A 17,127-nucleotide genomic window follows, 5' to 3' on the forward strand; every position below is an offset into this window, starting at 1 on the left:
AATCGTGACGACTCTGACGTGGGGTTTACTTCCACGACCTACCCGGCCCGCCCGCACTATATAGTCAGGCAGACGTCTACCCTAACTGTCGCCGCTTCGTATGGTTTCTCACCACCGTTCCAGATCATTGCGCCGCCAAGCAAGTCTTCTCCATCCCTCCTTTTGGCGTGCACCGGGAGAAGGGACATCAGGCCTCCGGAACCCCGCCTCCCGTGATCCTGTACGGGAGAGGGGCGATCAGGTTTTTGAGGAGCGCACTCGCGCGACTTCTGACAGCGGCGACTTCGCGAACGATGACTTCTTCCCCGACCTCGGCAACCTCATCCTCGACGACATGGGCGACAACGTCAACGCCGGCGGTGCTCCGTATGCGATTCTATCCTTCCTGTTCGAGATCGTGGTAGAATTCAGGTTTCTAGTATGTGCCCTAGATGTGATCTGTTCATCTACTATGCTAGTTCATATGATTAGTTTAATCTCTGCTATTGTTGTCATGATTTATCTTGTGTTCATTCGGATTAAATCTCGTAGTAATTTGCTCATATTTCCAACAGGTCGGGCCTGTCAGGCGGACGCGCCCGAGCCGTCCTATATCAGCTCTATATTTGAGCTGGATATGAGGGATGTCGGTCAGTCCGGATGTTTATCTGTGGTTTGAAAGGTTTGGCTCGGTCATTTTCTTATGACCGGTCGATGGATGACGGCCTGTCCGGGCGTTTGAGACGGGTATAAGAGGTCCGGTTGTAGATGATCTAAGAATTTACTTTTAAGGGATCGGTTAGAAGTGACCTGAGACACAAAAGTAACATATCCCTCAGACAGAGCCTCGGCAAGCACCCCCACCGAATCCATCCATACTCTAATCTGCGGTACAAGGTTAACACCCACACGGGATAAGCAGGCCACGTGTGGCATCTGCTGATGAACGCAAATCTCTCCCCTCCCACAGCGCGCCGTACAAGTGGCTCCATCCGTCACCAGGCGGAGCAATTTTATACGCCGATTAGATATATGTTGGCGTTGGCCTTTCCACTCAGCGATGGGCCTCTCCTCCCTCGGGTCTTGACAGCAACGCGTTGGTTTACAATATCTCCCTCCGGCGCCATGACCCCGATCCCGATGAGCTGTCGCGCTTGAGTGGAACCCGTATCGGCCGGATGGGAGCATCGCTAACCACCCCCACGATTACGCGACAGGTGCCCGTGTACGTCCGCCCTCCTGGTGCCATGTACTACGACACACAAATTTTTGTTTCTTCTGATGATTTGATTGGGTTTTGGACTTCTGTCATGGCTGGCGTACGTACGTCGTCAGATCAGCATGCACGGCGTGGCATATTCTTCTTAATTTCGGCCGTGACCTAGCTCAGCTAATGCATGCATGCAGCGGAGGGGAAACCACCCAAAACTTTGACGCAAGCAGGTACCTTTGACAGATTATTGCAAGAATTCTGGCAACAGATTAGCAGGGCAAGCTTTCATTAGCTCTTAGATTAGTGGGGTGCAGCCAAATAACCCTGGGATTTGGTTATTCTAGGATTCTCTGAATTTTTAATCGTCGCAGTACTGTCGAACAGTGGCATGTCATTGTGCAGCAACAGTCTTTCTTTTGTCCGGAGAGAGGCCCACGCAACAGTCCGAGGACGAAAGAAAGAGACCCTATACGTCGCCAGAAAAGAAAACCAACCCAACTTGACGCGTCAGCTGAGTGTTCAAGCGTTTCTCAAATAAATAAACAAATTAATAAAACGTAAGTGTCCAAGCAAACAGCGAGTACGTACAAATTAGTTACTGCCAGTAACTTTTGATGTCAGTGATCACATTGAAGTGATATACTAGTAAGTACAAACAAATGCAAGCCCTTTTTGATTTGGAGGAAACAACACGGTTCATAGATGCCTCTTGTCGACTAGAAATGGAATTGTTACCACGTAAAAAACGTTGCTCTCAAGTGTCAAAGAAGGGAAATTTACTGACTAAATTAACCCCAGTCACTTCTACCTCGGATGAGCCAAGGATTGGTAATAAGTGGGCTCTGTCATTTTCCTGCGTCCTCTATCGACCTTTTTTTTTGCTAACGTCGTCTTCCTAATGTACGGAGCTGCTGGTAAGAACTGTTTTCCTCCTTCCAAAAATGCCAAGAGGCAAACACATAAACATGACAGATTTCTGTAACTACGTACATTATCTCCAAATTCTTTGCAGATTCTTTTTGTCAAAACCCAAATGGGATTTATTTTTTCCATTGAAGCATGACTAGATTGTACAGTATTACACTTTTCATCAGCCGCATCTGGCTCTCACGACTCCTATGTGATCTAGGGTTTTTATGTTGCTACCCCCTTCGCCACTGACCCACTGTTAGATCACCGTCTTCTTCCTCTTCCCCGCTTTGTAGGTTCCTTCGGTGAGAGTATGTGGGAAGGGCCCGATCCACCCTCGGGAGCGGCCAATTCTGCGCCGAGACATGGGCGTCACCTGAAGGCCGTGATTGTATTCTTAGGTGGGAAGACATCTCACCAATCTACTAGTGTCGTTTGGCCATGGCACGGAGTACTGATGGGGGCGACTATCGAAAGATACTTTATCAAGATACTAATCGGAACACTGCTTCATATCTGGCATGAAAACTCTTTTCTCGGTCTTTATCGGTCGGGCTCAACATCAACGAACTTGTGACGTTACCTTGTTGAATGCGTTATGTAATTGTTGTTGTGCTGGTCTTAATTGGCTGGTATCGGCAATTAGGATGCAAATCCTTGTTCATGCCTTCTCTTGTTGGACATGGAGACGATGCCGCGAGGATCTTAATCCCTTCTTGAAGGTTTTGCCGCGGAAGAAGTCAACTTAGTCATAGGTGTCAATTTCATATCTTGTAAGGGTTTGGTCGTGGTTGTCTTTGTTCTACACTCTACGTAATAATTAATTAATTAAAAAGGTTGTGTGCATCGTAATGATGTAGAGGCCGGGATTCTAACCACCTTTTCAAAGAAATGTACATGTGGGAGCTACACTTAACCTATCTAGGGGCATTGTGTAGGTCATAGCTAGTTTGTCCGCCGCTTTGGTTCTTCTAGCGGTGATGACGGTTGTGTTCAATAAGTGTTCATGCGGCTTCTTCTTGGCCACAACGGTGTGTGCATCATTGGATCCAATGAGGATATTGGGTGGAGATCTTCGTTGTCCATCGTTTTATACCTTTAGGCATTGGTGATGGCAGTTTTCAATGATGTCTCATCTGGCTTCATTTCTAGTTTCAGCGGTGCATCATCTACAACGACGAGATCGGGTAGACATGTTTATGTTTTCATCCATGGAAGTAGGGAGTTGCTTGTGTCTTTATGAAGCCGTCTACAATGACATCGCCGATTTGGGTTTTCCATCAGCTAGGAGGACCTTAATCGCTGATTTGGTTGGTATCTGCAATTAGGGTGAAAATGCTTGTTCTTGCCTTCTCTGGTTGGACATGGCAATGACGGCGCGAGGACCTTAATCCTTTCTTGAAGGCGTTGCTGCGGAAGAAGTCGACTTAGTCGCTGGTGTCAATTTCATATCTTGTAATGATTCGGTCATGGTTGTTTTTGTTCTACACTATGCATAATAATTAATAGAAATGGTTGTGTGCATGTAATGGTGTAGAGGCCGGGGTTCTCACCACCTTTTCAAAAAAAAGTCTACTCGTGGGAGCGAAGTTAACCTGTCTTGGGGCATTATGTAGGTCATCGTTTATCCGCCGCTTCGGTTCTTTTAACAGTGATGACGACTATGTTCAATAATGGTTCCTACAGCTTCTTGGACACAGCGATGTGTGCATTGTTGGATCCAATGAGGAGATTGGGCGGAGATCTTCCCTGTCCGTCGCTTTAACCCTTTAGGCACCGGCGATGCCAGTGCTCAATAAGGTCTCATATGGCTTCGTTTCTGGTTTCAGCGGTGCTGTACCATCCGTTATAGTGACGAGATAGGGTGGACAGTTTATCTTTTCATCCGCGGAAGCAGGGAGTTGCTCGTGTCTTCATGAAGCCGGCTACAACTACATCGCAGATCTCGGTTTTCTGTTGGCTAGGGCGGGCGTTTAGGTGTGATTGACCCAGTATCACATTCTTCTCCGGGCCATGATCCTTCGGGATCGATGTCCCGACATTTGCTGTCAGAGCCGTTGAGTTCTTGTCTACCCGCGGGACACTACTGTTTTGTTCTCGCGTCAGTGTAGAATTATAGCGCCAGCAACATCGGAGCCTCATTAGCATGTGCGAGAGGGGAGGATAGATGACTCCCTTAGGACTGGATTGTAATTTCTTTTTAGGGGTTTTCTTATAATGCAGGTATTTGACTAATATACACTTGGGCTCCTTTTATAAAGAAAAAAAAGGCAAGGAAAACATTATTGTGTGACGTTCGCTGAAAAGCATGGCAAATCAAATGTTTTTTATGGTAATTTATGTTGTCATTAGAATAGCAAATTCCTTTAGCAAGAACAACAATCCTGGTAAAAAAAAACTGAACTCCATGGATTTTTCATGCTTGCTAAAGAGAATTTCCATTGTCACGACAACATTATTTGCCCCCCAAAACGTGTGTTTTGCCATGTTCTCCCAGCGATCGTTCATTGGTTATCAAAATCCAGGCTACAGTACGCCACAGATCGACCTCCCTTTTGATATATTTTTTTGGCTGATCTAAACGGCGCGTCTCTTGCCATGCATTCGCCTGAAATTAACAATGGCCGGATGCACGTTCTGTGATCTGTGCCACCCTGGCCTGGCCTGTACTACCCCGTACCGCAGTGCTGTACTGGTCACTAGCTAGTGATGAGTGTGTTGTTCGATTCCCCTTCTCCTTCTCCTGCTCGTGAAAGAATCTTGATCGATCGATCCAGCAGCCTGGACCTCTCTAGCTTTCCCCCACATGCTTCTCCTCAATCTAGCTCGCTACATATTCCAGTCAGCCATGATCTCGCAATCATTGTGTTGCGTCCCGAGGAACTAATTGATCATGCACAGCAAGAGAAGAGAGAAAGCTTATTAACTGGCCACCATGCATGATGAACAGCCATGCATGTATATTTGCCTGGCTAGTCGCATGCACTTGCATCTGAAGATCGATCTCTATAAGTTTGGTTTTGTGAGTAGTTTCGACGGATTACACGGTGTGGCGGGTAATTGACAAGAGCAAGTAATTGAAGAAGAGGACGAGGGTGAAGAAAAATGGCGTGCTGACTGACTGCTGATTGAGAAGGAGGAGACTGCCTGGCCTGGCCTGGACTGGACAGACCTGGGTTTCGAGCTATGTACACTACACACTGACACCGTACCACCATCGGTTGCATATGATCGATCGATCGCGTCGTCTTCTCCACGGATTTGATTGATCGGCGGTAGTGCTCTGTGTTACGAGCACTGATCTTGTTGCATGGCCGATCACGTCGGCGATTCCTTGTATGGTGCTTGAGTGCTTGACCGACCACTACTCGCTCGGGGACTCGAACTCCCACCATTGGGAGCTGCTGCAGGTCTGCTCCGCCGCGGACGACGGCCAGCTCGAGTGGAACGGGAACGACGACGGCGATTGCTGCTGGTACTCGGCCGGCCCCGACGCCGTGAAGCCGCCGTCGTGCGCGGTTGGCAGCTGCAGCGAGGGCCGGAGGAAGAGGCCCGCGTCGTCGTCCTCCTCGCCGAAGAGCGAGAGCTTGCCGCTGCCGCCGCAGCCCTCGGACGCCGAGTAGAGCTTGCTGGCCCCGCCGGCGTCCACGAACTCGTCCTTCATGCTCATGCCGGCCACGGCCAGGCGCTCGTCGTCCCTGGCGGCCGCGCCGGCATTATCTCCGCACTTGGCCCCGCCCGGCTCCCGCAGCATCTCCGCCAGCTTCTCCAGCTGCACGGAACCCGTCGACCGCGCATTAGCCACAGGCACCACCAGCACACGGCGCACGCCGCCACCGGCCGGAGAGCACGGCGAAACTAACACCTGGTACGTAGTAGAGTAGAGACATACCTGGTTGAGGAGCGCTTGCTTGTCCTTCTTGAGCTGGTCGTAGCTGGAGAGGAGCGCGTCGTAGTCGTCGCGGAGCGCGGCGTACTGGCGCTCGAGCTGCTTGGACTTCCAGCGCGCGCGCTTGTTCTGGAACCAGATGGCGACCTGGCGCGGCTGCAGGCCGAGCTCCCGGGCCAGCTGCAGCTTCTGCCGGGGCTCCAGCTTTGTCTGCGTGGCGAACATGGACTCGAGCGACTTGATCTGCTCCTCGCTGAAGCGCTTCTTCCGGTCGATCATCGCCCCGCCCTTCTTCCCCGCCGCCGGCTCCACCATCCAGTCCCCGTCCTCCTCCCCCTGCTCCATCGCCCCCTACCTCCCTAGCTAGGTCTCGCCGGCCACCTGAGCGCGCGCGCGGTCATGCACCTGATCTGGAGGGGCAAGGGGAAGAGGAGGAGCTAATGGAGGACGACGGATCGCAGGTGTGCGAGAGCGAGCTGGGAGGCTAGCTTGCTGTGATCGATCGATTCTGCTTACTACTAGCGATGGACTAGTTTAATCGGAGGATGGGCCGATGGGCGCGGTGATGGCAACGGGGCGGCCAATGGAGCGCGGTGGCGTGCATGCGTAGCCGGGTCTCTCCTCTCCTCTCTCTCTATAGCAATAGCTGTAGCTGTAGGTGCAGCTAGGCGATGGATGGAGCCCGATCGGGCGCGCGGCCCCGCACGGCCCGGCCGGCATCGCTGTCGCTGGGCCGGGCGGGGGGAGGACTTGGGAGCGCACCTAGCCTGTTTAGGCTGAGCTGCTCCTCCTGACATGATCCCTCCCTGGCGTGTGTTAGTAAGCTGGCGGCCACGTACGCCGCACGGCGCGTACGTGCCACGTCGAGCGAGCAGAGCGCGCACGGTTGGTGCTCTGGAGTGGCGTCGCGTTTTTTGAGTTGCGTGCGTGGGGCGTGTTGGTTAGCTGGGACTCGGGGAATCGCGCGGTGGCGGGACGTGTCGGATCGCGGTGGCGTCGCGTCGCCGTGACGGGCCACGCACCTGCCCTGCTAGGCTCCGTACGCTGCCGCCAGGGCCTCGGAGGCAGTGGTACGGCGACGGCCGGGGCTGGGCGTGGTACGACGCACGACGCACGGAGTCACCGTGCACTGCACCTGCGCGTGGTGATCTCGGCGCCCCGCCCGCTGCTGCCGGTTCTGTATGTGCGGCTCGTGTCCCGTACGTGTGGGGACTGGAGAACGCGCGCGCGGCATCGACACCGGAGCGCGCGCGGGTGCCTTGGGTACTGCCGCTTCTATTTACATCAAATCTTGCCCTCGATCTTTTGACCTTAGTGCAGTGTCTGGACAATCGCAGTGATCATCGGTACTTTTTTTTTTTGCGCGAATCGTGATCATCGGCACTCTTTCAGACTAGATTGCCTTATTCCTCCACATCAACTTCATCAACTCCTGAACGGCACTAAGAGCACCTCGAACGCCGTGCCGTAAAACGGACGCTCTATCTGTGCGTGGACACATATACGAGATATCTGTGCGTGGACACAGATACGAGAGTCGGTAATCCAACATCATGCCTAGAACATCCGTCCAGGTTTGACCTGCCCCCGCATCGTCCTTCTGGGCGACTCGGGTGGCGACTAGGGTTCCCCCCGCGCCGCCACTCCCTTTTCCCCGTTCTCCCTCGCCGCCACCTGAGGGTCTCGCCCGGATATTGCCCGCGGACGCCGGGGAAGGTGCCGCCAAGGCCTCTGACGCTTCGTCCATGGCGGAGGACTTCGGATCTGGGGCGGCGGCCCTGTTTGGCGAGGCAGCGTCGTCCTCTCGGCTGGTGCCGGCTGCGGGTGATTCTGGCCGGATTGCTCGACCACGCGGGTGGTGAGCCGCCGGCGGGGGCTGGCTGCGGCGCGGAGTTTTCCCCTCCTCGCCGGATCTGAGGTTTGGCTCCCTCCTCCTTGACTCCCTCTGGCCGTCCCCTGCTGCTTGCGTCTTGTGCGCCGGATCTGGAGATGATGTGTGCTCGGTGGTGAGGCTTGGGACTACGGGAAACCGTTTGGTTGGCTTGTCCGGCCCGGCGGCAGCGACGCCTTTGGCGCCGTTCTTCCTTCCTGGAGGTGCCGCCGAGGTCCTCCCCTCTCCACCCTGGTTCCCCCTTCCGGGTGAAAGCCCAAAATCCGGCTAGGATTGGGCGGCAACGGCGCGTTTCGTGTCGTGCTCCTCCTTGGAGGTGCCGCCTGGGGAGGGCTCGTGTTCGGGTGAGGTGTATCAAAGGTCCGAGCTTTGGGCGGCTCTGGTTGTCTGGTGGCGGCGGTTTCGTCGGGATTTGCTTGGCCGACATTGTCCCCGTTCCCCTCAAGGGTGGTGCCCACTGGGTGTGGCGTGTTTGGCTCAAGGCTGGCGGTACGGCGCCTTCGATCCGGCGGTAGGGGATAGGGTTCCCCTTCCCAGCATTAGCAACACGGCCCCGGCGGTGGGCTCCCGGTGCTCTTCTTCAACGGCCGACGGGTCTTACTCCTCGACGTTATGTGGTCTTCCTTGATGTCCTTGCCGCCCTTCTTCAGCAGCTGCTCCCGGTGGCTTTCCGGCAGTCTACTAGTGTCCTTGGTTGCGGCGGTATAGTGGATGTTGTGTGCTCATTGTCCGTGGTGGAGTGCTCTGCGGTTGCTCCTGGCTCCGAGGTTGCCATCGGTTCTGCTCTAGGGTGAGCGCTTCTCAGGTCCGCTGGTTTGATGCCTTTCGATCCAAGGCGAGAGGGAAGGGTCCCTCTGCGGCGCGAGAGGAGGAAGACGCCTGGTTTTCTTCATCCTGCGAGTCAGCCTAGTTCATGCCCACACTCTGTTCTGCAGGTCTTCATCCTGCTCTGCCAGTCGCTACCTTTGTTATCAGTTTTGCTGTTGTCTTCGGCTAGTACAAGCTATGGGCTCGGTTGTATTTTCCTTTCGTGCTTGTGCGCTGCGTTGAGTTGTCAGCTTCCTAGAGTGCTCCCTTGTATCGTTGGGCCGATGTGGTTTGGTGTATGTTTGTAATTCCTGGCCGGTTGATGGCTTTGTTAATTCAAAGTCGGGCTCTTCGCGAGCCTTAGTTCTAAAAGAAAAACATCCGTCCAGGCCTGGCCATATTCGTACATAAATAGTATAAATGTTGATTAATAGCAATTTGATGAGGTGCATACATATGCAATCTTCATGACAAAAAAAGGTGGATGTTCAGAAGCTAAGCGCCCCATCACAAAAGTGCTAGTCCAGTGCTCCGTGCAAATTTTGTCCTCCTAGACCTGTTGTTCATGACTCCCTCCTTCACCACTCTGCCGCCGGCTCCTCCATCTCTGCCGTCAAGCGCTTCAACATCTTTGCATGGACCGCTTGCATGATCCTCGTTGCATCGGGATTCAACTCATCTATCTTCATAGTCAACATTTTGGTTTCCCCTGAAGCGGCCGCGAGCTCAACCTTCTTTCTTCGCTCTTGGTCTTCTTCTTTTTAAGCTTGACCCTCTTTCACTTCAAGGTTGATCTTCTTTTCCGCCCCTCCAAGATGCCAAACCTCTTCTCCTTCTGTTTCTCGTTGAGGTCATGGCGCTTGGCACATGCCTCCTCCTTCTAGTTCATGATGCCCTCGAACTTCTCTCTCATCTTGGTCGTCGCCCCTTCTCGTCTCCCCCCCCCCCCTTTGATAATCTCCTTGGACGTCTCTCTTTTCGTTGGGTCAGTTGCATCGCCATCTTCGTCTTCATTATCGATGTTGGCAGTCTTGACAGTATTGACATTGGATAGGAGCCATTTGAGTTGCCTATTCAACTCCTACCAACAAATGTATGGGGATGAAGTTCTTCTTCTCCAACTTCAAGTACGTGACCAAACGGGAGGGGTGGCAAAAGATGACATGGTCAATACATACAGCATATCCGCTCAAATGACGAACACATATAGGGCTCCGGCACCCACCTTTGGATCCTCCTTCTTTGGCTCGAGCAACAATATGGACGGATCCATGCGGCGCCGGAAGGCGAAAAGGGTGGGAACCAGGATGGAGGGCAGCGGCTATCGGCTGAAGAGGCTGGGATGCATGGGCTTTGGCGCGGAAACAATGCGGTTATGCGGATGTGGACAAATGTGCGAGCTCCGCGTGGGGTTTTGGGTGGGCTGGACTTGTGAGAGTCCTACGAAACAGAGGTCGGACTCATGCAAACCTTCCCAAACTTTTTATCCGTTTTGCAGGTGTTTGGACACGCGGACGCGTCTACGCCACCTAAATGTTTGCAGGCGTTTTACGTTATTATAGAGATACCTAACGTACGTGTACATATGCAACGCGCATCACGCGCCCATGTACGTGCTGTACTACACGGCAGCACGTTCGGTTGACGTACCGAACGGGGGGAATATATGGAACGGATAAACGCGACGAGAAAGGGTGGCTTATCCTAACACTTTCCACGGTTTTCCGTTTTCTAAAAGGGGCTCCCACGGTCGCGCACATGCAATCCAGGTGTCCCGCTTTCCTGGCGCCGCTGGCGAGCTCCGTTTGGGCGCGTGTGTGTGATCGCACAGCAGCAAAGTTTGACAGACGCTTTCATCAAGGTCCACCCACTGACCGACCCCTCCTCTCCAATCCCATGTAAACTAAACTAAACTGGGCCTCCTTTGGTCTAGAGGATAGAATTCTTATAGGATTTTTTCTTTTAAAGCCCTTTGGTTCATAGGAATGGATTCCTATTCCTACATAGAATTGGTTCCTATCCTCCACATTTCATAGGGAAATAAAAAAAAAGCCTAGACTCAATGAAAAAATTCTTTTAATGTCAACCAAATGACATCTTGTTTCATATTCCTACTCATAGGATTTAAGATACATGTCATCTCATTTCCTACAAGATTCCTTTCCTATAATAATCCTATTCTATGAACCAAAAGAAGCCTAAGTAGGAGTACTACTCTGCTCCAACCATCCGGTCCGGTGCGTGCCGATTGTTCCCTGCTAGCTCGTCTTGATTCCTTTCCGGTTACTGTCTTGTCACCTGTCCATCCCTCTCGCACACGTACCCCCTCCCTCCCCCGGGTTTCCGTGTCTCGCCAAGTTACTTTGGCGTACGCTTATCATCGTTGACCCGTGGATAAGCTCTCGCCCTTCTTTCATACTCCATCGCTGCCTAGAATATCTACTAATTAGCTTGAGCGTGGAGATCTCTGAGCTGTTCTCTGTACCACGCAGGAGCAAACGCCAAGCAGGGGTGAAAATGAGACTACAACGGGTGGCGTCTCGGGATAGGCTGGAACCGGATTCAAACCCTTTTTTCTTCTCATGACTGGACCGAATCTTGAAAAGCTTGAGAAGAAAAAACACGAGGACTGTACGCGGGGCATGCGTCGACGTCGCGCGAACTGTTGGACGACGCGGGGCCAGCCAGCAGCAGGGTACAGAGTAGGTACGTGTACACGCGCGGTACACTGACGGATCCATCGTCCTCTTCTGGCAGTGGCATGGCACGGCAGCGAACGAGCGGCGAGGAGCCGGCCAGCAGCGCGGCGTACCGCGGCCCGCCACCGAGTGCGGCCGGAATCCGCCGCACAGGGGCCCGGCCGGGACTGTGGCTCCAACAGTGTCTGGATTTGGCGGCCTCTCGCCTTTAATCCTCTTCGTTCAGGTCTATCCGTCCGGCCCGGCCCGCCACCTTTCTCCTCCCCATTGGCCGTCGCCATCCATCCACCACCCGCCGTTGGCATTGGCCGGCCGCGCCATGCCGCCGCTACAGCGCCTGCTGCTTATCTCACAAGTATAATATCTCTGCCTGTGTAGTATCTGCTTCGGTGCTGCTACTGTGGTATGCATACATACATACAGATACAGTGCACCCGGGGGAGCTGTAAACAGTGCACACGGGCTCACATCACCTAGTCCCAGACGGACGAGGACAGCTGATGATGCTCGGCTCGTATACGCCATCCATTGGTGGGATCAAGCTCAACGGAGCTCTCAGAGCCCCCAAGGGCTGCCTCCAGATGACAGTACAGGACGGATGCATCCCGGTCCCGGAGCAGGCAGGCACTCCGTCCGGGTGACTCAAGATGATACCTTCATCTCGGATTACAGTAATACCGTATTGAAGAGTCGAGCGTCAGCCGTGTTACTATCAGTCTGTCTGGCCGAACATCCTGCATAGGCTGCTTCCCGTTGCTCTGGGAAATGGTGCTACAGACAGTAAGCTTGGGGAGAAACGGAGAATCTGGTCGTCCGCACGAAGTCTGTGTGGTCGCTCACTTGTCATGGTCAGAGCCACTGCTCACTGAAGTATGATCCATCACCTGACGGCAACTTGAGCGGACCAAAGCAGGGGCATGGAGATGGAGTGGCCGCATGCATGCCAAAGGGAAACAAAAGATGCACCACATCCAGCAAGAGGAAATAACTATACTTGCACAAAAGCATGCAAGAGAGATGTATAGAAGTTATGCTTTCTATACAGTACAGTATAAGAAGCAAACTTTACGAACAAAACTGCAGAATTGCCCATACCATCATCATCAAACGTCCAGACGACTCCAGCCGCGCTGGAGAGATCCACCGGTCGTGAAGATTTGTCGTCGTCCTCGGTGTGCCCAACTGGCTGCTCACCACTATACCGTCGTAGATGGCTATGGAATCGAATTGAACACTCAAGAATCAGTTGATTATTTTTTGTAAGGTTAGTCTGATATAGGAAAAGCTTCTCAAAAGCATCCAGAATATCATCGAATGGTGATCAAGATCACATTCACGGGAACCATCCTGTGAAAATTAGGGGAAGGGAACCAATCAAGTCACTAAGAAGTTCTCGAAACTTGGTTTACTATTAAGGTTCTTCTCCTCCAGCCTTTAGTATAAAGTTGGACTACTGCCCCAAGGTAGAACAGAAGCAGAAATAATAATACCAACAGCCCGTGCTGTCAATCCACATTTGTCAAACTAGCATTGGGCTTATTCTGTGGCTCATTTTACCCAGTGACAAAAAGTATATCTCAGACAATTTAAACCACAAATTCAGCTACGGTTTAGGTGACCTACTGACAAAGACAACAAAGTATATCCCAAACAGAATTTATATCGCAAATTTAACTTCAGAAAATTGTAGAGCCATATCACACAGGAACTTCACCATGTTACCATTGGAGACAAGAAAAGGATGTTATCATTGACATTCGGAATTGATACTGAAAAGGACATATGTAATTAACTCTGTTCATAACCTACTCGTATATCTATACCAGTTCTGCGTTATGCTTGCTGATATGTCCTTGCATAGATAAGATTTTCCAAAACTTGTTGCGTGAAGACAACCGTAGTGTGTTCGTGTTTGGGAAACACTAGTTCACATAAGAAGCCAGAATTTTAAAACAAGGTGAGAAAAGGACACCGCATTAATGTGTTTTGGCTACTGATTATTCAAAGATCACCCACCATGTTAGCAGAAAACCAGTGGCACAAAACACACAACATTATGTGTTTAACCAGAAATATGCAACTGAGACATGCAATTTAGAAAATTTTGGATGGTCAAAGCAATGACATGAATGGTAAGTTGCCAACAACATTATATCTTCAAGCCATGACATAAAAACTGGACTGAGTCGGCAGGCCCTACCTCTAAGTACATGCAATTAAATAGTTTTCAGCTATTACTGTTTTCAAATAGCCAAGATGGTGATACAAATGACAATAAGAATGCAACTTCAGAATCACAACAAGAAAATCAGAGTAAACAGTCAACATCTTGCAAATAGCAGCAAGGCCGTTGAGTTAGAACATAACAATGTCCAGAGAACATTCCGCAAAATTTTGGTGTTACAAAATCCAGCCATTATAAAGTCAATACAGGACAAGTTTTAAGTCACCAGTAAGCTATAAGGAGTGCATGAAGAATATAAAGCTGTGAATTATAGTCCCAAACTCTACTCCAATGGTATCCAGTCATGAACAACGATCAATGCAAAGCAATGCTAGATTCAACCATGACATAGTATGATACATTGACAATAATAAGAACAACACTTACTTCTGAAGATTCAATTAAAGTAAGCTTGGAGTGCGGGGTGGTTTACCCGACCAGGACAAGCCCAGGAATGAAGCATGAACAGCCACCCACAGCACGGGCTCATATCAAACAGCCGGACGTATGGGTTCGACAAGGACAGCTGATGATTCTCGACTCATAAACACCATCCATTGGTGGGATCAAGATCAACGGAGCGCCATGCGGAGCGCTCAGAGACCCCAAGGATGACCGTACAGGACAGATGTATCCTGGAGCAGGCACACAGGGTGACTGAAGATGATACCTTCACCTCGGATTACAGTACACCCGTATTGAAGAGCCTAGGGTCAGCCGTGTTACTATCTCAGTCTGTCCAACCATCGCATAGGTTGCTTCCCGTAGCTCTGAGAAATGGTGCTACAGACAGTAAGCTTGGGAGAAACCGAAAATCTGGTCATTGGCACGAAATCTGTGTGGTCGCTCACTTGTCATGGTCAGGCACTGCTCACTGATCCATGATACATCACCCGACGGCAACTTGAGCGGACCAAAGCAGGGGCATGGAGAGTGGCCGCAGGCCAAAGGGAAACAAAAGATGGACCACATCCAGCGAGAGGAGGTAACTTGCACAAAAGCATGCAAGAGAGATGCAAGTTGTGGTGCTTCTACTCCATATGATAAGGAGCAGGCTTAACAAATACAATTGCAGGAGAAGTACCTATGCAAAGCATCAGCATACGTCCAAGCAATTCCAGCCGTGTCCACAAGATCCACTGGTGGTGACAATTTGTCGCCATCATCCTCAATATGCCGAACTGACTGCTCGCCAGTACACCGCCATGGATGGCTTGGACTACTTTCCAAGGGAAAACAGAAGCAAAATAAATAATACCAAGTGGCCTCGCTGTCAATCTACATGTGTCAAGCTAGCATTGGGCTGATCTATGGTTCATTTGACCCAGTGGCAAAAGGTACATTTCAGACAATTTAAACCATAAAATTCAGCTATGGTTTAGGTGAACCAGTGGCAAAGCTAACAAAGCATGTCCCACACAGAATTTATATCGCAAATTTAACTTTAGGAAAAAAAGAGAGATGTTGTCATTAACATTTGGAATTGATATTGAAAAGGGCATATGTAATTAGCTCTCTTCGTAACCTACTTGTATATCTATACCAGTTCTGCATTATGCTTGCGAATATGTCCTTATGTAGATAAGATTTTCCAATACTTGTTGCGTAAAGGCAACCGTAATGTGATCATGTTTGGGAAACACTAGTTTTATAAGAAATCAGAATTTTAAAACAAGATGAGAAAAGGACATCATTGTAGGCAACATTAAGATGTGATTTGGCTACTGATTATTCAAAGATCACCCAACATGCTAGCAGAAAACCAGTGGCACAAAACACATAACATTGTGTATACTTTGCTCATGCTGTAACAATAACAACAGCGGCATAACTCTACAAAATACGCAACTGAGGCATGCAATTTTAAAACTCTGCCATGCCAGAGTGATTCAACTCATTTGGATGATTCAAAGCAATGACAAGAATGGCAAGTTGCCAAAAACATTGTATCTTCAAGTCATGACATAGAAACTTGGACAGAATCGCCAGGCCCTACCTTCTAGTATGCAACTGAAACATGCAAATTTAAAACTCTGCCATGCCAGAATGATTCAAGTCATGTGGATGATCAAAGCAATGACATAAATGGCAAGTTGCCAACATCACTGAATCTCCAAGCCATAACACCGAAACTGGAATGAATTACCCAGGCCATACCTTCTAAGTAGTAGGTACGCAATAAAATGGTGTTCAGCTATAATTGTTGTCAGTTAGTCAAGATGGGGACACTAATGACAATAAGGTTGCACCTTCAGCATCACAACATGAAAATCAAATTCAGAGTAAACAGTCAGCATCTTGCAAAGAACTAGCTATGGACAGGGGTGCATGGAAGCTTGCTATCCATGTGCCAGAGCCATGAGTTGGTCGCGAGATCTTATGGGTTTCACCTCTAGCCTACCCCAACTTGTTTGGGACTAAAGGCTTTGTTGTTGTTGTTGTTGTTGTTGTTGTTGTTGTTGTTGTTGTTGTTGTTGTTGTTGTTTTAACCGATCTACAGCTATTTTTGCCAGCCTAAACATTTAATTGGGCATTTTTCATGTACAAATTGATCAAAGCCCAGCATCATTACAGAAACCAGTACTCAGAAATGGGTACTCTTCAACAATCGTACAAAAAGAAAATCAAAGCTAAGCTGGCTTATTGCATACTAGTATTGTCAACAACTGTATAAATCCGTAACTATAAAATTTCATTTGCAATGATTTATTATCATCATCATCCAGATAACACGGAGACAGAAACACGATCCATTTCATCCAGAGCGACTGCGCTGTCGAAAATGGTTGTAACATGGCAATTCGATCCGATAGTACATATCCAACACAGCCTAATTTGGGAAACAACTAAGTAAAACGCATGGTCGCGCAGGCGCAGCCATGGAAGTGGAGCTAAAGGAAAACAGGTGAGAGTTGCAGTAATCGACAGGGGGTAAAGTGAAACCCTAGGTAGCCTGACGAACCGAGTGGGGGTGCTCGCTGAGCTCAGATGAGCTTGAAGGGGAGGGGCCACGGGGTGGAGCGGGGCACCTCGACGCGGTCCTTGATGCGCTCGATCTTCTTCTCCCGCTTCGGCCGCGAGTTGCCGTAGGAGCCCTTGAACCGCTTCCCGCGCTTGGTCTTCTTGTCCCCGCGCCCGCACGTCACGGCCTCCGCCTCCGCCAGGAGCGCCGGGGGGCGCGCCGGCGCCAGGTGCCGCACGAACGCAGCCGCCGCCATCCGCAGCGCCATGATTCCGCCGCCGAGCTCGATGCCTAACGCAGCGTAGCGCCGCCGCCGCCTATGGATCAACCGTCCGCGAGAGGGGAAGGGGAGAGAGGTGGTGAGAACTGGAGAAGTGAGAGGAAGGGTTCCAAGGCCCACGAGAGACGGAGAGAGTTAACCAAAGCCCAGCTGTTTCTTCTAGGCCCAACGAAACTGAAAAGAAGCCCACAGGAAAAGTCTGCTTCCGCTCCGATCGGATGCCGCGCCGTAGGGGAAAACAACCCCCGCCGCGCCGCCGCATGCCGTCCGTGTG

At 50.7% G+C, this 17,127-nt stretch overlaps 2 protein-coding genes across 2 annotated transcripts; both read right to left on the reverse strand.

Annotated features, from left to right (window-relative positions):
- Positions 1–5,007: 5,007 nt before the first annotated feature.
- Positions 5,008–6,639, reverse strand: LOC119302569 (homeobox-leucine zipper protein HOX6-like). Its single transcript, XM_037579606.1, has 2 exons — positions 5,994–6,639; positions 5,008–5,873 (listed from the first exon to the last, which is right to left on the reverse strand). Exons 1-2 carry the CDS (start codon positions 6,333–6,335, stop codon positions 5,466–5,468), a joined length of 750 nt encoding a protein of 249 aa, XP_037435503.1. The 5' UTR covers positions 6,336–6,639; the 3' UTR covers positions 5,008–5,465.
- Positions 6,640–16,282: 9,643 nt separating this feature from the next.
- LOC119302570 (30S ribosomal protein S31, mitochondrial) lies at positions 16,283–16,965 on the reverse strand. The gene has a single exon (XM_037579607.1). The coding sequence runs from the start codon at positions 16,839–16,841 to the stop codon at positions 16,596–16,598; it is 246 nt and encodes an 81-aa protein (XP_037435504.1). The 5' UTR covers positions 16,842–16,965; the 3' UTR covers positions 16,283–16,595.
- Positions 16,966–17,127: the final 162 nt, after the last annotated feature.

Source organism: Triticum dicoccoides, chromosome 5A (genome assembly GCF_002162155.2).
Source record: "Triticum dicoccoides isolate Atlit2015 ecotype Zavitan chromosome 5A, WEW_v2.0, whole genome shotgun sequence".
Lineage (NCBI taxonomy): Eukaryota > Viridiplantae > Streptophyta > Magnoliopsida > Poales > Poaceae > Triticum > Triticum dicoccoides.

Excerpts from the sequence above, each read along its gene's own strand:
- LOC119302570 (XM_037579607.1), bottom strand. The coding sequence starts at position 16,841 with ATGGCGCTGCGGATGGCGGCGGCTGCGTTCGTGCGGCACCTGGCGCCG.
- LOC119302569 (XM_037579606.1), bottom strand. The coding sequence starts at position 6,335 with ATGGAGCAGGGGGAGGAGGACGGGGACTGGATGGTGGAGCCGGCGGCG. Across the intron at positions 5,874-5,993 it reads AGCAAGCGCTCCTCAACCAG|CTGGAGAAGCTGGCGGAGAT; the intron begins GTATGTCTCTAC and ends GGTTCCGTGCAG.